Below are 27,460 nucleotides of genomic sequence, written 5' to 3' on the forward strand. Positions count from 1 at the left end.
TGCACAACATGCATTTTTTCTTGATTAAAATTCAAAATTTAAGATATAGTAAAAACAACATAAAAATAACTAACTACATGACTGAAGTAACAATTCTGAGTCCCCCTCCACCCCCAAAAAAAGTGAAAGTAGTGGTGGCAGTATAGGTTCATTGTAATGGTACTCTTTGAACTTACCATAACCTTCCTTAAGGTGTAGCGTTTGGATCTAATGTCATCCATTAGCATTTCATAGGGTGTGAGCTGATATTCTATTGGAAGCGGGTTATACTGACGATCTTGAACCTTCTTAAGTTTAACACCATTTCGCAAATCTCGCATCACCTGTACCCAAAAGCAGGCCTGAGGATCCAAAGACGACAAATAAGGTTTCAGAGCACTTTTACACTCATTACTATTGAATATCAATGCAGTTTAAATAAAAATAGCTGATTCATCACATCAGACCATCATTAAACCAACTAAATAAGACTAAAATTATTTAATTTTTTACATCAATGCAGTAGGTGGGTAGTACAGTGGGTTTGAAAATTAGAAAACAAATCTGATGGACTTCACTAACAGAAATCCCAAAATCATAATGTAATTCAGCATGATCAGCACTCTAAACTCAATATATGCTCAAGGTGAAAAAAAGGAGGACACTGCAGATAGAAGTGAAGTGCAACGACAGAGCTATATAAGAAATTTGTACATAATTTGATCACTTTACTTGTTTGTGTGAATGTGTGTTTCTCTTTCTCTCTCTTTCACACACACATGCGACTGACCACGCAGTATAGTACCTAGATACTATGGTAATGGGAACCTTACTTTTATATAAAAAAAGAAGATGTTCCCAATGGAAATTAACTGCACAATCAGACATACCACAACTCCCACAGGCACTCTTAAGCTCTGGTTGTCACATCATTATCATATAAACTATGAGGCCATGTCTTCACTCTGGGGAAGACTTACGCTGCCATGATCGATCTTCTGGAATTCTGTTTAGTGGGTCTAATAAGGACATGTTAAATCGAACTTAGAGGGTACCCCTACTGGGTAGCCGGTACTTCTGTTGCTGCAAAGAGTAAGGGAAGCCAATTGGAGTGTTTGTTCCTGTCGGCCTCCTGCTGTGGGGATGGCAGGGAAACTCGAATCAAGATATGTTGACTCCAGCTATGTAATTACGTAGCTGGAGTTGCATATTTTGATTCGACCTTCCCCTTTAGTGTAGATCTGGCCTTATAGATATTTCAGGCCCAATCCCTTACATGTGAGTGGAGTCTCGCTGCCTTTACTGCTACCCCTACAAGTATAAGGATATGCTCATGTGGAACTCTTTACAGAATCAGGATTTAGATAGAATATGTTGTAAGGGACCCTTAACGTCATGTACATCTGTAAAGTTTCTAAGCACACTATATATAAATAAAAGCCAATACATTAAGAAACAACTAATTCCATTTTCCTTATCCACAGAGCTATTATGCAGAAGCTTTCAGCAAGTCTTCAATAGGTAAAACGTTTGGGAGACTTCTTTATAAGTTATGCCAGCTCTATTCCTTTTGTTCCTTTTAGTCACTCAAAAGCCCTTAACAACTTCACAACATGGAGACACTTATATCCATTTAGGGAGGGCTGGAGGCAAGTCCTTTTGGAATTAGTTATTGCTCTGCCATGCACTAGTCATTATGATAGCTAGATGCAATATGAGACATCCCTTCCTCCAGATGCTCTAGTAACACTTCGGTTTTGCTTCTGCTTCTCTGGAAATCCATAGCTCATCTTTGATTTCTGCATGGCCAGCATTATGAAATGTTGCCAGTATAGCAATAATCAAAATTTTCATCATTTTAATGGAAAAAATGTCCTCGTGCAAGTTCAGTAGAATCATACTGAATTTCAAAACTAGAAGAAAACAGCAAGCAGATAATGTTTCCTGCTACTAATGGCAGTATGGAATTTCATTTGTTTTTCAGTTGTGTTCATTTGTTTTTCAGTTGTGTTGACTACTAATTCATACTATAGAAACAAAAACACTTAATTTTTTTTAGGATTTTTTTTTTTTTTTACAGAGGAGCAGGTGACAGTAAGCAAGCAAGTTAAGAACATTATATTTTTTCCATCAAAATATACACTATTGACTATGATTGTAAATGACTAAAGACTTACCCAATCAGCATTTTTCAGCTCATCAAGGTCTGTGCTGGATTCATTACCTGCTACTTTGTCCATTTCCTGAATCTTCTTCAGACTCTGTCAGTTAAAAGCAACATAGAAAGTGAAAATAAACTGTATAAGAATATAACACTTTATTTCAATAAAGTAGAAAAGATTTTTCTAAGGTAATAAATATACTTTATAAACAAAGAGCAATCCTTTGGCACCATAGGGTACATCTATAGTAAAGTGGAAAACTGAAGCAGCCACTGTCAATCTTCTACGGTTCAAATTAGCAGGTCTTGTTAAGACAGCTAATGCGAACTGAGAGGGGCACTCCGGTCCTGCTTCCACGAGGAGTAAGGGAAGTCGAAGGAAGAGTGTTCTCCCTTCGACTTCCTGCATTGTGGACAGTGCCAAAAGCTGTGTTAAGCTACTTTGAATTCAGCTACGCAATTAACATAGCTGAAGTTGTCTTAATTCGACTTTGTCCTGTAATATAGACGTACCCCTAGAGACTAACAATAATATATATAATACCATGAGCTTACATAGGCAAAACCCACTTTTTCAGATGACTGGAATAATACGATTTCTTAATGCTTGCATGAAAGCTCATGTATGTTAATGATGATAAAATAAAAAGTTTAAAAAAAGAAAATGTCCCTCTCAATGTACGCAAAGCTATTTAATATAGAGACAAACTTTCAGGCTATGTCTACACTACAAGGCTTTTGCGCAAAACCCGTGGAGCACCAACACTTCAAGCACGTATTTGGGCTAAAAAATCTACAGTCAGTCGACAAAACAGAGGACTTTTTGTGGTGTAGGTATACCTCCTTCGACGAGGCATAACTCCTTTTTGTGCTACAGCTCTTGCACAAAAAAACATGGTTGGACGCTCTACAGGGGTTTCTTGTGCAAAAAGAGCCTATCTGAAAAAGCACAGGTGCTCTGATGGCCATTCTATGAATGGCCATCAGAGCTTTCTTGCACAAGAGTGTCCAGGCAGTGTGGATGCTCTCTTTGCAAAAGCACATGGCTTGTGCGATGCACTTTGAGGTCTGGACATGCTTCTGTGCAAGAAGTTTTTGCGCAAGAACTCTTCTGCATAAGGCTTCTTGCGTAAAAACCCTGAACCGTAGACAAAGCCTCAGATTTTGACTAACCTAAGAACAATGATTGAATGCTACAGTTAGTCACAGCATGGTTTTATTGAATTACCTAACATTAAAATTAAAAAATATGTGCAATTCAAGATTTAAATGGACTCTGTGCAATTTTGGAAATAGTGTCTCACTCTCACAATTCTGCCTCCCTCCCACATTTATAGAGAATTCAGCTTTGAAATTGAATACTTGAGAGACAAACATGGAAACTTACTATGCAGTCTTTACAGACAGTTTCAGCCTAGAACTGCACTTTAACGTGGTTTTATTTACATTTTCCATTTTTTATTCATTCATTTTCATGGAACATAACCGGCTCAAAATGACTGTTCATTAAACCTTTTGAGTTTACATTAGGAAAATAAATCAATAGGTTACAGATCTGGAAAAGTTTAAATTATTTATGCATGTAGCATAAATACAGCCAACAATACACTTGATGATCACTATAATGGAAGTAATCAACAGAGTCTGTCTTTTTTAACAACACTCAGAAAAAGAAGTTTAAAATATAATTTTCTGTCTTTTGTACATCAGAGTGAAACTGCTTCAGTTTAAATCTTTGACCTAAGCCTCAGAAGACCCTTACACAGCCATATCACATGATTCCTTTGCGTTTTAAAAATTATTTTGCTACAGAGTATTTGAGAAAGAGTACGGGATAGCAATTACTTATTATTATCTTTAATGTGTAACAGCAGAATATTTACTTTCACAGCTAAGTTCTTCACACCATTACTGGCCTGTTTTTTTAATTACATAAATTACAGGTAGACTCTTGAAAATCTATATAATTTCTATGACACAAAATCTAATGGCCAAATCCCGAAAATTTGGCATGAGTATAGAGTAGGAGAGGATTTTGGTAAAATTAAATTTAGAAGATATTAGATTGCTTCTAGTTGTTCTGACAAATTTGATCTCATGCAATCATCTTACTCATTGGTTCAAATTTAGCTTGCCTCATTCATGGACATGAACTACGTTTGTTTCCTTTTACAACATGCTCTTGTGAAGAATGATTTTTTTTCTTTGAACACAGATGTCAGTAGAAACTAGCATTATCATAATCCTAAAATGCAGTTCTTCCAGTGCCATTCAAGTTAGTTTGTGATTTAAGGACATAAGAGTTAGATACTTCTAACTGTATAACCTAACATTTTTTAAATGACTTATTTTATTAAAATTACCTCAGAGCTAAGTATGGGTTTTAAACTTGTAAATAAGCTTCTGAGGTGGCCTGAGTATGGCAGTTAACAACATATTCTTAGCTACTGAGTAATAATTTTAATAGTAAAAAAATAAAACAAAATAAAAACTATTGCACATGACAGGATCCTGGCAAATTTAAAACTTCAAGAAATTCTCGAAGGGTAGACATAACTTTAATTCAATAGTTTTGGAGAAAATGACTGGGGTTTTTTGATTAATCTAATTAGAAACATATGCAAGCAAACATTTAATTATCTTCCCCACTGCTACACATCCAAATAGTTCTAGTCTAACGTATGTCCTTTCATCTTTCTCAGAATGTCTCTAAGGCCAAGTCTACACTACCTGAGAAAGTCAACCTAAGATATGACGATACAGCTACAAGAATAGTGTAGATGTAGTCGACGTACCTTAGGTCAAATTCCTGCAGCATCTGCACTGTGGGAGGTCAATGGGAGAAACTCTCCCATTGACTTCCCTTACTCCTTGCAACCTGGAGGAGTACTGCGGTCAACCGGGTGCCTTGAATGGTCTATTTAGCGGGTCCTTACCAGACTCCCTAAATGAAATCCTGGGAGATCGATCTTCAGAGCTTCAATCTTGGGGTAAGTATAGACCTGGCCTAAGTGTATGTACAATTAAAGACCCATGGCATGGCACTGCTGACCTGGGTCAGCTGATGGGCTTGCAGGGCTCAGGCTGCGTTGCCTAAAATTGCTGTGTAGACATTTAGGCCCATGCTGGTGTCCAGGCTCCAAGACTGAGCAAGTGGGGAGCATCTCGGACCCCAGGCTCTAGACTGATTGCAAATGTTTAAATTACAATTTTTACCCTTGCTGCCCAAGTCTGAATTAATTGACCCAGATGCAAAGACTTGGTGCAGTGTTTTTTTTTTATTGCAGTGCAGATATATCCTAGCAGACTTAGGGTTGATAACTTTCTATTTGCAGAAAACCAAACACCCTTGCCCTGCCCCTTTTCAAAGGCACCCTTCGCTCCCTCCCTCATTCTTCTCTCCATTGCTTGCTCTCCCCCTCACTCACTCATTGGGCGGGAACAGGGGGTTGGGATATGTGTGTGGGGGAATTGGTGGTGACGGCTCTAGCTGCAGGTATGGACTCTGAGGTGAGGCTAGAGATGAGGAGTTTGGGGTGCAGCAGTGGGTTCCAGGCTGGGTAAGGTGGTTGGGGTATGTGGGGGGTTCTGGATCAAAGGCATGGGCTCTGGGATGAAGCTATATATGGGGGGGGGTGTCCAGGGTGCAGGAGAGGAATCTGGGCAGGGGTAGGGGTGCAGGAGAATGGGGGGGGGCCTCTGGTGATGGGTACAGGCTCTGGGGGTAAAAGCAGCGATGAGAGGTTTGGGTTGCAGGAATGGGCTTTGTGTTGAGGCATGGGGTTGGAGTGTAGGAGGGGATATAGGCTCCAGGGTAGGGTCAGACATGAGGAGTTCAGGATACAGGAAAGGACTTCAAGCATGGTGCACCATGAAGGCAGGGGACTGGACTTAAGGATCTCTCAAGGTCCCTTCCAGTTCTAGTATTCTATGATTCTATGTAGTTGGAGTGCAGGGTGGATTAAGGCTCTGGCTGAGGATGTAGACTCTGGACTGGAGCTGGAGCTTGGGGTGCAGCAGAGGCTCTGGGTTGGCACAGGGCAGTGTTTCTTAAACTTTTTGAGACCACGGAACACCAAACAATAATATTTTTTTATGCGGCACGCCTATGAAAATTTTCTTCGAAAACAAAATTGTTGTCACACAAAAAAAAGACAAAAACAAAAAAGTAACAAAACCAAAGAAGAGGTCGTGGCACACCTGCGAGTTGTTCATGGAACACTAGAGTTCCGCAGAACATAGTTTAAGAAACACTGGCACAGGGTATGGTGGTGCACGAGGGGATAAAAGCTATGGGTGGTGTTTACATCAGGCAGCTCCCAGGAAGCTGCCGGCATTGCCCTCTGGCTCCTAAGTGGAGGTGTGACTATATGACTCTCCGCACTGCCCACACCTGCAGGCACCGCTCCCTCATTGGGTGAGGTTCCTGGCCAATGGGAGCTGCTGAGCTGGCACTGGGGGCAGGAGCAGGGGCAGTGCATAGACACCTCCCATAGCTGTCCCTCAACTTAGGAGCCAGAGAAGATGTCAGCAGCTTCCTGGGAATTACACAATGCCTGCTCTGTCAACAGGACTTTTAATGGCTCAGTCAGCACTGCTGACTGGAGCCACCAGTGCCCCTTTTCTACCCAGTGTTCTATTCAAAATCTGGACATCTGGCAACCCTAAACAGACTGGCAATCTTTTCTGGAAACATCCCAGGAGTTAGCCGATGTTGGCCCCATTGAGAAAAGGCTAGATTCTTCTGACTCACAAAAACAATTTTACCCTTTCCAGTGACACAGTAAGTTGGGGTTGGATCTCTAGGAAGACCTGGACTGAGCAAACCTGCGATAGTTATTTGTCAACAAGGCCAAAACCCAGGACTCTACATACCATATGGACTTGGTATTTGAGCAGCTTACTTATAGAATCTATGAGGATCTTTGAAATCTTGACACATGCATTCTGAGTACTGTCTACTAAAGGTGAACTTACACATTTTCCTCCATTGTATTATAACACAGAAGAAAAACAGTCTTAATAATGGAAGTTTAGGGCTGGAAAAGACCTCAAGAAGTCATCAAATTCAGCCTTTGAGGCAGGACAAAGTATACCTTGACCATCCCTAGCAGGTGTTTGTCCAACCTGTTCTTAAAAGCCTCCACAACATTCTTTGGAACCCTATCCAGAACTTAACTAACCTTCTATTTAGAAAGATTTTCCTAATATCCAACCTAACTATCCTTTGCTGCACATTAAGCCCATTATTCCTTATCCTATCTCCATAGGATCCTAAGAACAAATCATTACAGTCCTTTTTATAAAAGCCCTTAATACACTTGAAGACTTATCAGATCCATCCTGACTTCTTTTCTCAAGATTAAACCTGCCCAATTTTATTAACCTTTTCTCACAAATCAGGCTTTTTATCACTTTTATTGCTCTTCTCTGGTCTCTCTGAGTTGTACACATCTTTCTCAAGTATGGTGTCCAGAATTAGACACAGTACTACAGCTAAGAACTCATCTGTGCGAAGCAGAGTGGGACAATTACTCCCAGGTCTTACATAAAATATTCCTGTTAATATACCCAGCCTTTTTCATTTGTCTTTATTGGATTTCATCTTGCTGATTTTAGACCAATTCTTCAAATTCTCAAGGTCCTTTTGAATTCTAATCCTGTCCTCCAAGTGGATCTAACCCCTCTCCATCTTGATTCCATCTGCAAATTATATAAGTATACTCTCCACTCTATTATCCAGGTTATTAATGAAAATACTGAAAAGCTCTGGACCTAAGATAGACCCTTGTCGGGCTTCACTACATACATCTTCCCAGTATGACATCAAATCATGGTAACTGCCTTCACTATCTGGGGCTGGCTAAATGTTGTTTAAACTTACATGAAGTCATAATCCCCAGGAGAAGTAGCTTCTCATTCTGTACTGTATTTAAGATAATGCACATGTGAAAAAAATCTAACATCGTTCTTAATTGTAATGCATGTGCAGAGTCACATTATATATACACATGAATTTCTTTTGAATTAAATTTATTAGGCTTCAGTTTGTGCTTGAAATGGTTCACAAACATAGGTAGAACAGTGTGCTACCTCAATAACACTTCCTTAAGCTCATTATTTGAATACTGTTCAAATTACACAGTATTAAACATAGCACTTTGAATCTATTTCCTAATGAACATTCATAGGAATCCTTAAACCACCACACAATGAGCTGACAACTTAGCATTATCTCCATCAGCGGCGAGATGTGGTGGTTTATAGACAATTGGGAACCAAAAATGTGTGTATGGAAACTTGTATCTGCTTTGCAATTGTCAATTATATCAGTCTGTTACTTTAGAAAACAATAAGTCCTCTACCCAAAAGAGAAAATATTAGAGAAAAGTCTCATTTACATTTACTTCTGCATTTATATTGGTACTTCAGTCTGAGTATTGACCCTTTTTTCCAACAGACACAAAGTAGTGGTCACAATTTCAGGGTCAATCTTTGTGAACTGTAAATGCCTTGTTTTCTCTCAAATTGGAACCTTTTGCTAACGGCCTGCAAAATTATAAAATCATCCTAACTGTTTCTCCACCTGTTTCTCATAACTAAGGTTAACTCTGGTGAACAAGCTGACATACTGTTATTCTCTTCAATACTCACTTATTTTTACAAAGTAAACATAACATATTCCAGCTGCGTAACCTTTACTTTGAACACTGAACAATAATAAATGCCTGCAGCAGTTATCCATTTCAGCAACCATTAAAGCTTTCCATTCCATAACATATGGTTTGTTAGGCTGGTGTATGTCCAAAGTCAGCAAGACTGGCAAAAATGCTAAATATCCCCCACCATGTTTTAAAATTCCAACCTGACTCTCTTTACTACTAAGAATCAGGAGGAGGAAAAAAAGGTTTCACTAACTGATGGCCCATCTTCAAAAATAAGACACCCATCTACAATAAACTTCCAGTAATCCGGCACCTTTGGGACCCAGAGGGTGCCAGATTATTGGATATGCCGGAGTATCAGGAGGTGCTCTGGAAGGGAGATTATGAAGGGTCGGGGGGGGGGGGAGGAGTTGGCAGGGGAAGCCCCACCCAGCTGCCGGCGACAGGCCAGCTGGGGCTGCAAGCGGCAGCGGCGACTTGGGGAAGCCATGGGGAAGAGCAGCTGGGATGCTGCCAGGTTGGTCCCGCAGCGCTGCCCCTCACCTGAGCGGAGCTGTGGGACCAACCCGGCAGCACCCCAGCTGCTCAGTCCCATGGCTTTGCCAAGTCCGCCGCTGCTGAAACTGACAAGTGGCGGGCTTGGGAAAACAGCGGGCAGAGCAGCTGGGGTGCTGCCCGGTTGGTCCCACAGTGCCGCCCTGTACTCCCCTGCTCGGCACCCAGCAGCACCCCAGCTGCTCTGCTCTGCGGCTTCCCCAAGTCTGCCGCTCATCAGTTTCAGCAGCGGCAGCCGCAGACTTGGGGAAGCAGCGTGGAGCAGCTCCAATTGTCTGGCTGGCCAGAGCACTTCCGGGTTCCAGTTGGTGCCAGACTATCAGGAGTGCCGGACCACTGGATGCCGGACAATTAGGACACCTAAATGACCCAGGTAATTATATGCTAGTTAGCCTCATACCAAGCCCAGGCAAAACAATGGACAAAGGAAAAGCTGATATAGGATTCAACTGACAAAGAATTAAAAGACATGAATATAATTAATGCCAGACAATATGGTTCAATGGAAAATAGGTCTTGTCAAACACCTGATTTGAGAAGCTTCAGGGGGTAGGTCATATACTTATGGTTTTATAAAGTGGTTTACTTAGTACCACATGATGTGTTGATTAAAAAATTATTAGCATTGTGTAGTGCTAAAGCACATGATAAATGGATTAAGAATTTGCTACCTGTTGTCTAGCTGTCAATGGGAAACCAAAATCAAATGGAGGTATTTTTAGTGGGGCTCTGCAGGAACTGGTATGCGGACCAGTACAATTGAAGACTATGATAGTGACCTGGAAGTACACAGAAAATCACTACTGATAAAATGTGCAGTGGACACAAAGAATGGCTGAGTGGCAAGTAAAGAGGAGGTAATAATACAGAATGATTGTTTAGTAGGCTGGGATCATTCAAACCAAATGTGTTGTAATATAGCCAAATGAAAAATCCTATATTCAAGAACAAATTCAGACTACACATTTTGGCTACGTCTAGACTGACATGATTTTCTGCAAATGCTTTTAACGGAAAAGTTTTTCTGTTAAAAGCATTTGCGGAAAAGGGCATCTAGATTGGCATGGACGTTTTTCCGCAAAAGCACTTTTTACGGAAAAGCATTTGTGCCAATCTAGACGCGGTTTTGCGCAAGAAAGCCCCGATCGCCATTTTCGTCATCAGGGCTTTTTTGGCAAAACAGTTTTTAGCTTGCTATACTGGCCCTCTTGTGCAAAAACATTTCCGGAAAAGGGCTTTTGCCCAAATGGGAACGTCAAAGCATTTGTGCAAGAAGCACTGATTTTGGACAGTAGAATGTTAGTGCTTTTGTGCAAAATCAAGCAGCCAGTGTAGACAGCTGGCAAATTTTTGCGTAAAAGCGGCTGCTTTTGCGGAAAAACTTGCCAGTCTAGACGCAGCCACAGAATATAGGACTATCTTGGAAAACAGTGATTTTGAAAATCCTTTTTGGAGATTGTTTTATTGATAGAAGTGATTCTGACTGATAACTGGGAAACAGATAAAATAGACTTCTCTGATGAAATATGAGGTTGAACCTCTCTAGTCTGGCACACTTGGGTCCAGCAACATCCATGATCCAACATGATTTTAGTCAGCTGGATGTCCACTTATCATGGCTGTGGTCACATTTCCTGCGGTCTTATAAAGTTTGTTTACAGCCACCAGTCCTAGCTCTCAGTGTTCTGTGCTGTTATCTAGCTGTAATTTACCCATGACTGTCTTCTAAGAGGTCCAGTAAGCAGATGAAGTGTTGATAATGCTGCTAGACAATATCGACCTCCCATGGTTTAGCAAATCCTCTGGTTTGGCACTGTTCAGGTTCCCAGGGTGTCAGACTAGAGAGATTCAACCTGTAGTTTATTTTAAATAAACAATTATTTAACATCAGACTTAACCTTAACCTGATTTGGGCCTCCAAACTTTGCTCACATTTCAGTCAACTGAATTACTCATGAGAGTAAGGTTTGCAGACTCAGCCACTAAAATACATCTTATCCTTTGTGCTGCTTTTGAATCTCATATCAGAGACATCTATTGGTAACACAGTAGAGTAGGAGAAGAGAAGACATGCCCTAGCAAGGAGAGAGAGAGGGAAGAGGGTTTTTTGAAGTGACCCCTTACTGATTAATTCAGCAAGTGCACTGACAGACTCCAAATTGAGATCTTAGGTGGATATTAGTGACATTTCTTCAATAACTCATAGAGAAGATCAAGCAGAGAAACATTTAGCAATGCTTAACCTCCAAGGTAAATTTTTATGGGATGACAGTGTGGGACAGAAGAAATATTATTCTTTGGATCTAAGTTTGAGTAAACAACTTATCTACATGTTTCACTTACTGTTAATAAAATTGTATTGCATAATTAACAAAACCTCGCTGGTGGTGTTAAATATTAGGTTACACACTGCTTTGTTAAAGGGGAGAGAGCGACTGAATGCCATAACCATAAAAAGTTTTTGACTGAAGTGCCAATCATTTTTAATTTATTCACTACTTTTAAAGGGGAAATGAAGACTGTCTGAATACAGATGGTAAAGAATGTAACATATGCCTGATTTTTTAATGTTGCTAGAAGGGGTAATATCCACTGAAAAGACTTTCTAAGAAGTATAATGTAGAAGTTCCCACTGTGTAAAGGTATTTAAGTTTTTGCTTCAATTCAGCTGCCATCAGGGCAATAGCTAACTAGGTAAGCCTTACAGAGCAAGTCAGGTATTAAATTGGCTAAAGACATGGGCCCAGATTTTTATAAGGTATTAGGTGTTGCTCTGCTCAGCAATGAAATACCTAACTGATTTAGATGCCTAAGACATATTTCAAAAGTGCCTGAGACCCATGGACTTTCTGTAAGACACAGGCACCTACGTCTGTCACTTTTGAAAATGAGATTCAGGGGGTTTCTACTCAGCAACTAGAAAGCCCAGGCCAGCCAACTCTGGTTTGCATGGGTCACGCTGTGAGTCTGTTTCGTTGCAGTGTAAACTTCCTGTGAGTTGGGAGGGTCACCAGAACTCAGGATCCAGCCTGAGCCCAGAAGTTTATCTAGCAATGAAATAGCCCTGTAGCCTGAACTCCTTCCTTGAGCCCAAGTCAGCTGGTATGGTCCAGACATGGGTTTGTCTCTTTTATATAGACACATCTTTAGGCTACTAAATCAACTAGGAACTTCAATACTGAGCAGAGCAATGCCTAAATACCTTTAGGAAATCTAGGCCTTGATGAGCAAAAGCTACAAAATGAGGGATTTCTTTTTTCACCCATTTTATTGGTAAAATCAATCCACCATCAAGAAATAAGGCCACAGATGTTAAATGGCAAGTCTGAAAGGAAATCAGTTGCATCCACTGTGACACCCCATACTCAATATGATATCTTGTTCCCCAGGTTCACCTGTTATGATTATGATATATTGTATAAAGTATACCTTGTGAGATATCACTGGAAAACTCATAACCTACTCAACATTATCATTCTCGTAAAATAGATGTGGCAACTTTGTATGTAAAGTTACGAGATTTATAATAATGATTTTACTGCAGCATGTTAAAAAGTTAAGAAAAGCAGGCTCAATCTACTTTTTTCACAGACAAAGAAACACTTGCATACCTGCGGGAAGCTAAAAAGTCATTACCTGTTTGATCAGAAATTCACCAGCAGGAAAGTTGTAAATAAGATATTTACAACTTACCTGAAGTAAAGCTTACACATACACAATGGAACTGCTGACCCCATGACACAGCAAAGACTTTTTCAGAATAATGGGTCAGAATATAAAAAGAAGAGACGGTGACCTAGTCCTCACCTCTCCTCCCTCATCTCTCTTCACAGCAGCAAGCTGACCTGAAAGACAATTCATGCATCCCTGAGCTCTGCGTGTGAGAGATGGAGGGGTCTAAGCTGGAAAGCATTCCAGGTAGTATGAACTGCTCTAAGCTTTTGGATGAGAAACCTTTTTACTTCCAAAGCCTTTTAGCTTGGTAAAATTTAGGAATTAGATTGTGGTTTATCTTTTACTTCTTCTTTAACCAACTCCAACTTTTCTTCCTTTGTCACTTATAATGGCTTTAAATATATCTTTCTCTAGTAAATACACGTTTTATTGATTTATCTAAACCAATGTGTTTGGTTGAAGTGTTTCTGGAATCTCTACTCAGGTTTATAAAGGCTAGGGCACAGTAATTTCCTTTGACGAAATGACTGATTTAACAAGCTTGGTTTGTTCAGTAGTGAGCTGAACAGTGCAAGACACGTCTCTGGGATACAAGACTGTGGATAAGAATTAGCAGGTGTCACACTACACACAGTTTGTTGGTGGCTGAGAAAGCATTCGTGTAACTTTGCTGGGAGTGACTCTGCATGCTAATGTCTCTGTGTGAGCAGAGTCTGGAGAGGCTTCATTTCACTAGTGAAGCAATGTAAGAAGGATACCAGCCTGGGGAGTTGAAGGGACATAGCAGTTCAGTGGTCCATTTAGTAACCAGAGGAATGTCACATCCAGGGAAGTGGTGAACAAGGTATTTACATAGTTACATGCAGCAATGCAATGAGTTTCAGAGCAAGCACACAGCATTCTTTCAAATGAGGCCCAACCCAGAAAAAATGCATAACACACATTGCCCAGTGCCCAAAAACAGTTTAAGTAAACAATAATAAAGTGGGTAGAATGCTTTTATTTTACGTGTAAGTTCCACCACTGTTAAATAGTTGGCAATTTTAACTAGGATGATGTTGAGTTTTTATGCATATGACATGCCAACAGCAAAGTCTACTCCAATCCTTGCGAATCAGACTAAATAGAAGAATAACCTTAAAGGAATTCATTTTATTGTACAGGAAGAAGGTTATTTTCTTAATGAAGAGGTTAGGGTACACTAAATTGTGCTTTCAGAGCATACGTTCTGTGTAGCAGTTTTTAATAGCTTTTCTGAACAATGGACTACTAAGGACAAGTTGGCTGAGGACTTAGTCTCTAGTTTTGTAAATAAATGATCCAAACACTGCTAAGAAGAAACACGCTCAAAGATGACTTAGATCACAGCATTCTATTATCAGATGTATTCCTGAATATACAAAAATTATTAACAACTTGCTGTTTTATTAGCTGACTCATTAGAATCTTTACTTGAAATGAAACAGAAAAAAACATAAAGAGGCAAAAGAATAGATTTTCTTTCTACTTATTTGTTTAAATAAAGGTTTACAGAAGAACCTTTTCAGATGAAGAGAGTTTAAAATAAATACAGAGATATAGAAAAGATTGACTGTCTAGTTTACAAACAAATGATATAAAACAATGATAAAATACATTAAATAATTAATGGCATAAACAAGACAGATCAGGAGCATCTGTTCCCCTTGCCCAAGGGAACAAGGAGACAATCCATGAAATGAAAAAGTAACATATTCAAAATAAATAAAAGGAAACACTTTTTCATATATTGTGTAATTAGGCTGGATTTCATTGCCACAAGAAGTGCTCCAGGACAAGAACATAGAAACAGTCAACAAAGGATTGGATACTTTTATATGGCTAACACGGACAGAATTGTCATAATTAATTTTGGAAGGATTACTAAACCTCATACTTTAGGGCATAAGCCACAATGTAACCCAGTGGTTTTCAAACTTTTTTTCTTGTGATCCAGTTGTAGAAAATTGTTGATGCCCATGACACAGCACAGTGATATCGTTTGACTAGAGTGCAGGTTCCATCCAGGGTGAGGCCTCAGGGACAAGGGGCTAAGGAGGGGGATGAATGCCATGTCTGGGTGTGTGGGCTATGGGGTGGGGCCAGAGATGAAAGGTTTGGGGTACAGGCTGCGGGGGTGGAGCAGAGGGGTTCAGTACATATGCAAGGACTCTGGATGCATGAACTTCTTGTGATAAATAAGAGCCCACTGTGCTTGAAGAGGGAAACCAGCAATATTTCCTCTTCTTCCCCCAGCAGCCCTGAGAGCCCTAAGAGCCCAAAAGCAGAAGCAGCAGGCTAGGGAGTTTGGAAGCCCTATCCCATGGTGGGGAACCTTTTTTGGGTCAGGGGCTGCTGACCTACTGAAAAATCAGTTGGGGACCACACACAAGTGAGTAGCCCCCGACTGAAAAGGAGAAATATGCTGAGCCTTGGGGGCCAGATCTAGGCAAGATGGGGGCCACATCCGGCCCCTAGGCCTGAGGTTTCCCACCCCTGCCCTAGCCCCCTGAAGACCTGTTCCCGCAGGTGCCTTTTATGGCGTGGAGGGGTGAAGCTCCCACTAGTTTGTATGGGGACATTGCTGGCTGTTCCCCTACCTAGAATAGTGTCTTCGTATCTCATAGGTTATGTTCAACCCAAGCACAAGTCAATTAAATGTTTTAGGGCCCCTCCCACTATCTTCTATTTGTCACTAGATGTGCATGTAAAATGCTTCATATAGTATGGAGGCTGTATTGTGTTTTTGAGCTGACTGCATTTATTCACAAGTGATGCAGCCAACAGTTGAATTACACGTGTTATCTCAGATGAGTGCTGACAAAACCTCTTACAAGCAAAGAGAGACTTTCTTTCATGGAGAGAGTGAAAAATATGGAACTATATATGGAGAAGAGAGATTTATAAGAGGGGACATGATAGAGAAAAAGAGAGAGAGCAGAATGTAGCCAAGAAACATTAGCCGGTGTGAGATCAGATAGGGAGACAGAGTACGTTCTTAAAAATATTATGAAATAGCAGCAGTTTTTTTCCATAATTAATTAGGATTCTGGCTGGCTAATTATTTTATGGTTTTATTAATTATTTAATTGTTTTAATTAATTACATATTGTTGTTAGTCTCTAAGGTGCTACAGGATTACTCTTTTTTTTTAAAGTTACAGAGCAACATAGCTACCCCTTTGAGACAGTATAAGCCCTGATTTATCCAACCTACCCTAAAATAAATTGAACTCTTTAAAATTTAAATCTTATTCCACTGTAGTGTTTTTCTGGGGAATTTGGTAATTTTACACACTTATTAGTTTGTTGACCTTGCTCCCGCTCCTACACTACTAATTCAGTAAAACTCCATTAGTCCGGCATCCAATGCTCCGGGACTCCTGATGGTCCGGCACCATCAGGAACCCGGAAGTGCTGGGGCAGCCGGACAGGCTTCCTCCATTCAGCTGCTGCTGAAACTGACCAGCAGCTGAATTGGGGAAGCCGGGAGCAGAGCAGCTGGGGTGCTGCTGGGTTGGTCTGGTAGCACTGCCCCTCGGGGCTGCGGGACCAACCCGGCAGCATCCCAGCTGCTCTTGGGGACGCCTGGGGCAGAGTAGCTGGAGTGCTGCCGGGTTGGTCCTGCAGTGCCAAAGGACGGCGCTGCGGGACCTACCCGGCAGGACCCCAGCTGCTCTGCCCCAGGGGTCCCTGATTCAGCCGCTGCTGAAAAATCAGCGGCTGATTCCAGGAAGCCCAGGGCAAAGCTGCTCTGCCCCGGGCTTCCTGGAATCAGCCGCTGGTCAGTTTCAGCAGCGGCTGAATCGGGGACCCCTGGGGCAGAGCAGCTGGGGTGCTGCCAGGTTGGTCCCGCAGCGCCGAGGGGCAGCGCTACGGGACCAACCCGGCAGCACCCCAGCTGCTTTGCCCCAGGCGTCGGGATTCAGCCGCTGCTGAAACTGACCAGCAGCGTCAGTTTCACCAGCAGGCCGAATCCGGACACTGGGGCAGAGCAGCTGGGGTGCTGCCGGGTTGGTCTTGTAGTGCCGCCCCTCGGCGCTGCGGGACCAACCCGGCAGGACCCCAGCTGCTCTGCCCCAGGCGTCCCCAAGAGCAGCTGGGGTGCTGCCGGGTTGGTCCCGCAGCCCCGAGGGGCAGCACTACGGGACCAACCAGGCAGTACCCCAGCTGCTCTGTCCCAGGCGTCCCCAAGAGCAGCTGGAGTGCTGCTGGGTTGGTGCCGTAGCGCCGGTGCTGCGGGACCAACCCGGCAGCAACCCAGCTGCTCTATTGCAGGCATCCCCAATTCAGCTGCTGCTGAAACTGACCAGCAGCGGCTGAATCAGGGACTCCTGGGGCAAAGCCTGACTATCGTAAGGGGGGGCTATGAGGGGTCTGGGGTGGCATCCCCTCCCACCCCACTCCAGACCCCTCATAGCCCCCCCTTCTGATAATCCGGCACCCCTGGGTCCTAAAGGTGCCGGATTATTGGAAGTTTACTGTACTACTCCTTTTCAGGTTTTCAGAGGAGGAAAGATGGCCCCTGGTCTACCAAATTAGTAACCTAGTAACCAAATTAGTAATGCAGAATTCTCTCTGAATGCTTACCTCTTTTGCACTTTTAATTTTGGCCAGGAATGTGTACAACTCCATTGTTTCAGCAAATAGTGCCCGACATACTGCCTGATAGTGGTTTGGCGCCTCTGATCGGGTTGTTAGATGGGCAGCACATAACTAGGGAGGAAAATAAAAATCGTTATCTATACACACATAGACCACAGCTTACGGCATAGCATGCAAACGTTCTCTGTACATATGTATGTCAATTATCTTAACCAATGACTCTCTATTTTACATTGTTTTCAAGATTCTGTAACACAACACAGAGATGCAATCGAATATTTAGAGGACATGAAATACTATATGTGAGACACTTGAGTTTAGGCAACAAATAGGGTACATTTTTCTATTTTTCTGCTGTTTTTTCATTTTTTGTAGGAAAAGTTCAGAGAGTGAAGAAGACATTGTGAGATACTTAAAAAGATGCTATCACTTCCTGGAAAACTCTGAAACACAATCTGTCTGGAGGCAGTTTATCTTTTATATTATTTTTCTCCCCTTCACTTTTAAAAATCAAATATTAGGATATTTAACTGAAAATGGAATTGTTGATCCTCAGACATTTCTCTCTTCCAAGGTCATGGTTGTTGGTATATAATATAATAATTGTCTTCATAGCAACGCATTGATTGCACAAAGACGGTTACAGTTTTAAATGAGCACCAGGAAAAGATTAACTATGAAACAAATATTTTGTGCTCATGCAAATGATGTTTCTAGTAATAAAGAAAGAAGAAAGAAAAACACATTCAATGTATCTGACAATAGAAAAATTGTTTCTAAATATAATTTGTTTCTGGGTATGTCATGAGCTTTTAAAAGTGAAAGCATTTTAATTGTCAAGAAAAAAAAAGTTCCCTAACAAAACAAATTAAAGGGCCAAATTCTTCAAGGATTTATATGATAGTCTAATACAGAGTCTCAATGTAAACTGACTAGAAAACAGAAGATAAAATTCCCACTCAGCCTATTTCTACTGGTTCGCATAGTTTAAAAGTAAATAACAGGAGATTGAGAAACAAACTTGTGTGTGAGTATGCTTTAAGTTAGACCTGCATTAAAGCAAACATCCACTAATATTCCTAGAAGCACACTCAATTTGATAAAAATAAATAAATAGTAAACTATCGACTGACAGATCTATGGGCACTGAACACTCTGGAATATCTGTTCAATTACTGAGTGCTAAATTCCGCTTCTAGATGTGCATACATGATAACCACCAAAATTAATAGAAACAGAACAAGTCACTTTTGGCCAGAAATATGAGCGATGGAAAGTTCTCACAAAACTGCTTATATGTTTAAGGGAGCCATTACTGGACAGAGTAATGGAGGAGAGTAAGGTTTTATCCTCACTTTGCTAAATAATTGCCATCTGACCTCAGATAAAACATGTAACCTTATTATTACTAATTCGTATTATCATACCACCTAAAGTTCTAGTCAGGAATCATGGACCCACTGTGCTAGGTGGGGTACTAAAAGATAGTCCTGTTCCTGCCCCAACAGCTTATGATCTGAGTAAAAGACAAAAAACAACAATTGGCTACAGACAGACAGGACTGTATAAGGAAACAATGAGAACACTGGTCAGTCTTCTAAGCAATGGTCTCAGCTCACTAGCAGCCTAAGTTTTTTCTAGGCCTCATCGAGAGCTTTGAAGGACAATAATTAATTAATTTTGTGGACATTTACAGAGAGCAACTCCCAGGCATGAGGGCAACATAGGAAAAGCATGAAGGTGCTTCTTCAAAAATCCAGCAAGTGGATAGTGGAGGCTGACACAATGGGCAGATCAGCTGCAGTCATTTCTTCATCTGAAAACAGGGTATTTAGCCTCTCTTAGAACATCTTTGAGATTTATTACTATATTATTATTAAGAAACCCATATTCCCTGCTCAAACAAAAATCTCCCTGAAGTAAACTGAGTTTTTCCCAGCTGATGAGGACTACTGTATCAATCTCTAAGATTCCTGTCTTGCAAATGAATCTGAGTAGGCAGACCCCAGGTACCATATAAAACCTCTTGGAAGTCAACCCATACAGATTCAGTTACAAGATCTGGACCTAAACACATTAACCTTTACGAGTAATGCTAGCATACATGGGGCCCATTGAGTACTTATATAAACAGTAGTAATTTCTATGGTTTACACCTGAGTTAAATCTGGTCAAGCATCTTTAATAAGAGCAACTAAAATGATTAGGGGTTTGGAATGGGTCCCATCTGAGGAGAGGCTAAAGAGACTAGGACTTTTCAGTTTAGAAAAGAGGAGACTGAGGGGGGATATGATAGAGGTATATAAAGTGATGAGTGGTGTGGAGAGGCTGAATAAAGAAAAGTTATTTACTTGTTCCCATAATATAAGAACTAGAGGACACCAAATGAAATGAATGGGTAGCAAGTTTAAAACTAATAAAATAAAAGTTCTTCTTCACATAGCACACCGTCAACCTGTGGAACTCCTTGCCAGAGGAGGCTGTGAAGGCTAGGACTATAACAGAGTTTAAAAAAGAGCTAGATAAATTCATGGAGGTTAGGTCCTTAGAAGACTATTAGCCAGGGGGTAAGGAATGGTGCCCCTGGCCTCTGCCTGTCAAAGGCTGGAGGAGGATGGCAGGAAACAAATTGCTTGATCATTGTCTTCGGTCCACCCCCTCTGGGGCACCTGGCACTGGCCACTGTCAGCAGACAGGATACTGGGCTAGATGGACTTTCGGTCTGACCCAGTATGGCTGTTCTTATGTTCTTAATATTATTGCCACCACGATGTGCCTAAGGTATTCTCTACAGAAGTCTATAATAAATAGACAGAACAAATATTTGTGAAATTGTGCCTACAATCTATTCACCATAAAATATATGTTAAATTATCAAAACAAAATAAACTAAAACAGCCATAACACATTATTGCACATAGACACCCAATCAGAAAAAACAACTTTAATGCCGGCTTTAAGGTTTTTTACTAGTGGTTTTATAGAGTTGTTCACTATTCATAAAGGAAAGAACAGGCAGAGGAAAAATCACTGGCTATGCTAGAAGCTTTCCAGAATTAAACTTATCTTTTGAGACATAGTAACAGAGGAGCTCTTTATTAGTTTACTAGTACATTTGTCTAAATATGTCTTTTACTATAGTGGACATTTGATAAGCAACTGGTCATTATACAATTACACTAAGGCCCATCACATGTATGTTATCTTTGACTTCTTCCACTGTCCATTCCCAAACAATATCCAAACCTTGTCACTTCTTCCTCCATAAATGTATAGGCTCTAACTTTTCACCTCTATCCACACAGCTAAAAGTCTGGGCCTACTAGTACCTTATTTTGATTATTGCAATCTTCCTTTTCCTGGTCTCTCTGATACCACATTGCTCCATCAAGTCTACCCACGACACTCTCTCCTGCCTCTTGATCCTGGCACATTGTCCCTTTGAATATTCCCTCACTGGATCTCTCTTTTTCCACCACTTCTATTTCAAATGTCCTGTCCTCATCTTTAAGGCCCTTCACAACTTTACATTTCTGATCAACAGAAAATTATAACTGGGTTGGCAAGGGTTTCAAGACTGAGATACAATGGCAGATCTATAAAAGTGAAAAAATTAACTTCCTGCTTGTCCTCACTATGCTTGGCTATGGCTTGTTCATGAGCAAGAAATTTAAACAAAATCAATGTTAAGACATTTTTATGAGTATAAGGCACACAATCAAAAACATTTTTGTCTTATTTTTATAAGTGCTTTTAAAATTTATAATCAAATTTAAAAGTAAGTTGCAAAGTGTGATTCTTTCATTAAACTTAATTGCTGAATAATAACAATAACAAATTCCATAGCAAAATAGAGTCTTCTTCTCCATCAACTAGTATGAAGAGACTATACCTCAACAAGGAGAAGAAAAGGTGCAATCCAACCCACCCTATATTGACAACCTGTAGAACAAACACAGGAACCATGAAAGCTAAATACTTATGAATTATTTAATGAGAAGGCTCTATCTAATGGAAACTGGCCAAATTCTAACTGTTTTAGAATTAAAAAACTCAAAAAACAGTAAATAGTTCTGCAGCACCTTAGAGACTAACAAAAAATGTAGACGGTATCATGAGCTTTCGTGGGCACAACCCACTTCTTCAGGTGAATGAAGTAAAGGGGTCCAGGTTGCAAATAAACAGTAGAGAAAGAGAGAGAATGGGGAAGGAAAGAGAAAGGGAAAAAATGGAGAAAAAATGTCAATTAGGGCGTGTCTACACAGCAGGGCTAAAGCTGAAATAAGTTATGGAATTTGAGTTACGTCAATTGCGTAGCTTAAGTCAAAATAGCTTATTTAGACTTTTGGCGCTGTCTACACAGCAGGAAGTCCGAGAAAGAGCACTCTTCCCAACTTCCCTTACTCCTCGTAAAATGTAGGTTACAGGAGTCAGAGTAAGAAGTCCTCCAGCTCAACATTATTTTGACATTAAGTAGAAAAAGCTTCTTGCTCTGTGGACATGGACTATATTTTTTTGGAATAACGTTGGTTACTCTGAAATAACACTGCTTTGTAGACATAGCCTTTAGAGTGTCCATGCTAAATGAGGCTAGTGGAATGGGCCATAAATATTCTAAGTACCCAGTGCTTAGCATTTTATGTCATTAGGATGTGGAAAATAGCGGCCTGTCCAGGTCAGGTCTTTGTTTAAACTTCTATTCAAGGTGTCAAACTTGTAAACGTTTTAGAATGGTTCATTTATCCTCTCCTTACTTAATAATGAAGTAACTCATCTGACCTGTCAGTTAATATTAGCCTCTTCAGTATGTTTGGCTTTTCAATATGTAACCAAGATGAATAAGAATGCCACCGACACACGCATAATGATAAATCTAAAGCTAGATCCTAAATCAGTGTAAATGTTTAGAGCAGAGATTAAGGGTACATCTAGACTACATGCCTCTGTCGCCAGAGGCATGTAGATTAGGCTACCAGGCATAGGAAAATGAAGCGGCAATTTAAATAATCGCCGCTTCATTTAAATTTACATGGCTGCCGCGCTGAGCCGACAAACAGCTGATCAGCTGTGTGTCGGCTCAGCGCGGTAGTCTGGGCGCGCGGGTGTCGACATCAAAGGCATTTGTCGACCACCCAGGTATACCTCCTGGTATGAGGTACACCTGGGTGGTCAACAAATGCCTTTGATGTTGACACCCGCGCGTCCAGACTACCTTGCACAGCCGACAAACAGCTGATCAGCTGTTTGTCGGCTCAGCGCGGCAACCATGTAAATTTAAATGAAGCGGCGATTATTTAAATCGCCGCTTCATTTTCCTATGCCTGGTAGCCTTATCTACATGCCTCTGGCGACAGAGGCATGTTGTCTAGACGTACCCTAAGATTTGATTTTTGTTCAGACCACACAGAATTCTGTACTGACAACATCTTCTTATTTTATTTGGAAGTACAGGCAGTCCCCGGGTTATGTACAAGATAGGGACTGTAGGTTTGTTCTTAAGTTGAATTTGTATGTAAGTCGGAACTCGTACATATTGTAGGGGAAACTCTAGCCAAACATTTCTCCAGAGCTCAGTTTTATTCTCCCACACCTCACTTCCCTCAGTCCTTTATTCTCAAGCTGAGGTGTCTGCTGAGAAAAGCCGCTCCGCATCTCCCTGGTCTGCTGGGGGGGGGAAGAGGGGCCGCTAGCTTCGCGTCTGCCTGGTCTGCTGGGGAGAAGCAGCTAGTGCAGGGTTGCCTCACCCCGTTTGTAAGTAGGGATCCGATGTAAGTCGGATCCATGTAACCCGGGGACTGCCTGTATGTTAGAGGCAATTGGCATAAAATATTCAGACAGATCCAAAAATGGTTAACTAGCAGGTTTGTACATGGGATGGATACTATCTATTACTGAATACAAAATTAAGCAATCAAAAATTGAATTAAACACTTGCTATTAAAATTGTGAGAAAAGGGATCACACTAAAAGAATTGTTTGGTGTGGGCCTATTTTGCAAGGGAAGAATGGAGAAGTACACATTAGGGGACTGCAGTTCCCATTGACTACAAATGTCTGAAAATCAAGCTCTGAATTATCCGTTTTCTCAAGTCATTACATAAATAACAATAAAGTAAGCATCAAGTAAGATGAACAAGTAGTCCTCTGGCACCTTAGAGACTAACAAAAATATATACAGTATCATGAGCTTTCGTGGGCAAAATCCACTTCTTCAGATGAGCAAAGTAAGACGGTTTAGCATAAACGTAAATAGTCATGGTGAAACCACAACTCTATTCAGTCTTACTACCAATACATATTATTAAGATTTCTAAACAACTGATGATTTTACACATAGCTGCGTTGCAAAATCTAGGCACGAAGTGAATAAAATATGAAATGCCTTGAAATTCAAGGTTAAGGATGGTATCTATCCTTTTTCCAAACCTTTAAATCTATTTTTTGTTTTAAAATGTGTTTTCTGTAACATACCTAACATACAACTATTTAGCATCAATACAGTTGATATATTTAAAGAGCCAAAAAAATGAGGCAGCCGTGGAAAAAAACCCTTAGACTTTAGCATGCCATAGCAATCCACAATTATTTCAATAGGATCTTCAAACCTTTGCTTCAAATCTTTCAATTCATTCAGAACTCTCCAGCTGAAACTGTGATTTTGTACAGTAGCTGGGTAGGGTGCTTTAGTGATTCTTCTGCATGTCTTTTCCCCCCTCATGCTGCCGTTCAAGCCTATCTTGAAGGGAGAGAATGTTCTAACAGTGTCCCGAGTTCAATACAAGGGTTGTTTGTTCTGTTTTCTGGAACTGTACCAAAGTGTACATTCAAAAAAAAATCACTCTGTTTTTATATAACGGGAAAAATGGTGGAATAATATATTACCAGTCATTAAAAAGCACCTACTAACTGAATCAACAAGCACTTCTATTTTTAACTTGTCCTTTATTATAAAGGAGTTTCTTCCTGAATCTATCTAGAGCGGATTGACTCAAAGCATTCAATTTTTGCTTACATCACTGAGAAGATTAGACTGTTTCATAGGTCACAGAAAACAGACATTATGTAAATATCAGACCCTTGCCAGCTCCTCTCTGGGATTCATCCTCAATTGACCAAGAAACAATGTGCATTAAGCTTATCTAGTGTTAAAAGAAATCACAACCCAAGAATCGATTTGAATGTATTCTGCCAAGAGCTAAACCAAATTACAACAAATATTCTCTACTTTTAGTCTTCCTCTGCTAGATGACTGTATGAATGAACTCACTTTTCTGTAGTGAATAAAAGATTCCCACCTCCCTAGTGGAACTCAAAAGCAAGCTATTAATGCTCAAAGTATTCTGCAAAATGTATACAGTCTGCATACACTGGGCTTGTAATACATTTGTTACAGTCTCAGAGTTCCAACACATTGCCTAAGTGGTACAGTTTTGGTAATGTAAAACAGCAGGAAGAAATATTACTTTTATTGAGCAAATCAATTAACCAACTAGGACTAGGTTTCAGTCAAATCTACAATAGTATGGCACTGGCCCATGTTCTAAGGGTACAACTCAGCCTGATCTACGTTGTCTGTACCAAAGCTATTTTATGGAAGTAGTATGATTCTGTCTCTGGGCAGATGATCCAAACATCGTAATAGAAAAATTATGTTGCGAAAATGAGATAAGGACAATTTTGATTGTTAATCCCTCAAATTAAAGATCATCGAGTGGCAAGTGTCAGGAGGATGGAGTATGAGCAAAACAATTCTGACATGAAAGCCTTGAAAGGCTCTTTTGTAGAGGTGCTGTGTGTGCGGAGGAGGGGACTCAATATTCTCTAACTACTAAAATGTCATAGAGTAGGGGTAGGAGAGAGCCTGTGAGGCAAGGCATTTGCCAGCATGAGAAAAAGAGGGAGGAAAGCAAAGTACATGCTCCCTTTATAACCATAAATTTAGCTATTAAACTCCATGATGAACAACCAAAACCACTTTCAGAAGCTGTGGAACCCTGTATGCTTAAATCTGTGTTTGCCACTGTTGTGGGCAAGTCTGAAGATAGATACACAGTGAGGATATTCACTCCTCCTAAAGTTTGAGATGATGCTTAAATACCTGCCCGTAGGCTAAAAAGAATTTTTAAAAAAACTGAGTTTAAACCATTTTATATGAATGGTAAACTGAATTTAAGCAAAGATGACTGAAAGCTTGAACAGTTAAATAGACAGACTAACATCTCACTGGACAGGTTCATTTTCAACCCACATCTCAGTCCATCTCCACATCTCCATTTCTTTTAGTGAAGATTCCATAGCGTTTTTACTGTGTAATAACTACCTCATCACCAAGCTTTGAAAAATAATCTCATAAATATTAAATTCTGCTATTATCATTTTAAAACATTTGGAACTGAAGAAAAACACAGAAGACTAACTAAAGTAATAGCTACAAACTGTGGCTTAGTGTAAACCTAAATTCTCCTCATTGATCTGTTTCATCCACTGGACATAAATCATAATCTTTCTTAGTTTTGCATGCAGTAAATTATCAAGAATTTAACATTACCAAATGAAAGCTGGTCTATATATTTTCTAATGTGAGAAGCTTAATTCTTTTAGACAGACAGACAGTATTAACAGAAGCATTTGAGCATCATAAATTTTTTTCCAATGCTATAGATTCTTTGAGGTGCTTGTACAGACTTGTTGGTTAGGATCTCTTCATTTAAACTCAGGAGTAACGGTAGTTCGAATTAGAAGCTTTAATTCGAACTACCTAGTCCGTGCCGCATGTAGCATGGGCAGGGAGTTTGAACTACGGGCCATTTAAAAATGGTGGTGCCCGGGAACATGCAAATAAAGCCTGGGATATTTAAATCCTGGGCTTCATTTGCAAGTTCGAATGCCTACATTAGCTACCCTAGTTCGAACTAGGGTTGTAGTGTAGACATACCCTAAGAGAGGATTACCCCAACCTTATTTCACAACAGCAGTTTGGGGCCAGGTGAGAAGCACCTGTCCATGACCACTGCAGCTCCAGTGGGCACAGCTGGGGAGGGGTGCATGTCCTCCAGCTGGGACATCTGCCCCCTGCGCTCCTCAGCCAGAGTGAGGAATGCAACAAACTGTGCGCTTTCCCTGGGGGAAGAGCCAGCAATGTTCCCATATGAATGGGGGTGGGAGGGAAGAAGCTTCAGCACTCCCATCCTCTCTAAAGGATGCCTGGGAAGGGGTAGGAGGCTCAGGGTTGGGGCTATCCAAAAAGGGTGTGTGTGCACCCCCAAACCAGCTCCTTTCACCTGCTTGGAGATCAGGGGTGGTCCGTGAGCCTAGGCAAACTAGGCAGTTGCCTAGGGCGCTGCTGGCCCAGGTGCCCGATGATGACTTCACGACCATTGACGGCCGTGCAGGCGGGGGCACCGATCATGCCTCTACCTAGGGCGCCAGCTGCCAGAGCCGGCCTCGGGCCGCTCCTGTTGGTGATTCTACCTCTTTTCTGTATGGTTTTCTGGTGGAAACAGCATTGGGAAGACATAAGACTGGGCAGGTAGTAAGTGTGCATACAATATATTTTAAATGGATTATTTGTGTGTATGTTTAACTAGTGTAACCCTCAAGCAGATTATCTAGATTCCTGAGGCTCTGTCTACTGGCAGTTCAGGGAGTGGTACATTGTCCCTGGTAAGGACCGGGAGCCAAGGCAAACTCAGAGTCTGCCCCGCAACCAATAGGGAGTGAGATGCCCATCCCGGGAAGTTCAGGAGAGGGGAGAAGCCAATTTTTTTGGAGTGAGTCTGGAGCCAGCCAAGTCAGGAGCAGGG

General features: G+C 40.9%; 1 protein-coding gene across 1 annotated transcript in view; it reads right to left on the minus strand.

Annotated features, from left to right (window-relative positions):
* SPIRE1 (spire type actin nucleation factor 1) overlaps window positions 1–27,460 on the minus strand; it is a 199,450-nt gene that overhangs the window by 54,043 nt on the left and 117,947 nt on the right. The window contains exons 4-6 of the mRNA XM_075921001.1: window positions 17,643–17,768; window positions 2,157–2,240; window positions 177–341 (exon numbers count right to left, since the gene is read on the minus strand). Of these exons, the coding sequence (XP_075777116.1) occupies window positions 177–341; window positions 2,157–2,240; window positions 17,643–17,768 (375 nt within the window). The remainder of the gene's footprint in view (window positions 1–176; window positions 342–2,156; window positions 2,241–17,642; window positions 17,769–27,460) is intronic.

This window comes from Pelodiscus sinensis, chromosome 2 (genome assembly GCF_049634645.1).
Source record: "Pelodiscus sinensis isolate JC-2024 chromosome 2, ASM4963464v1, whole genome shotgun sequence".
NCBI classification, from domain to species: domain Eukaryota; kingdom Metazoa; phylum Chordata; order Testudines; family Trionychidae; genus Pelodiscus; species Pelodiscus sinensis.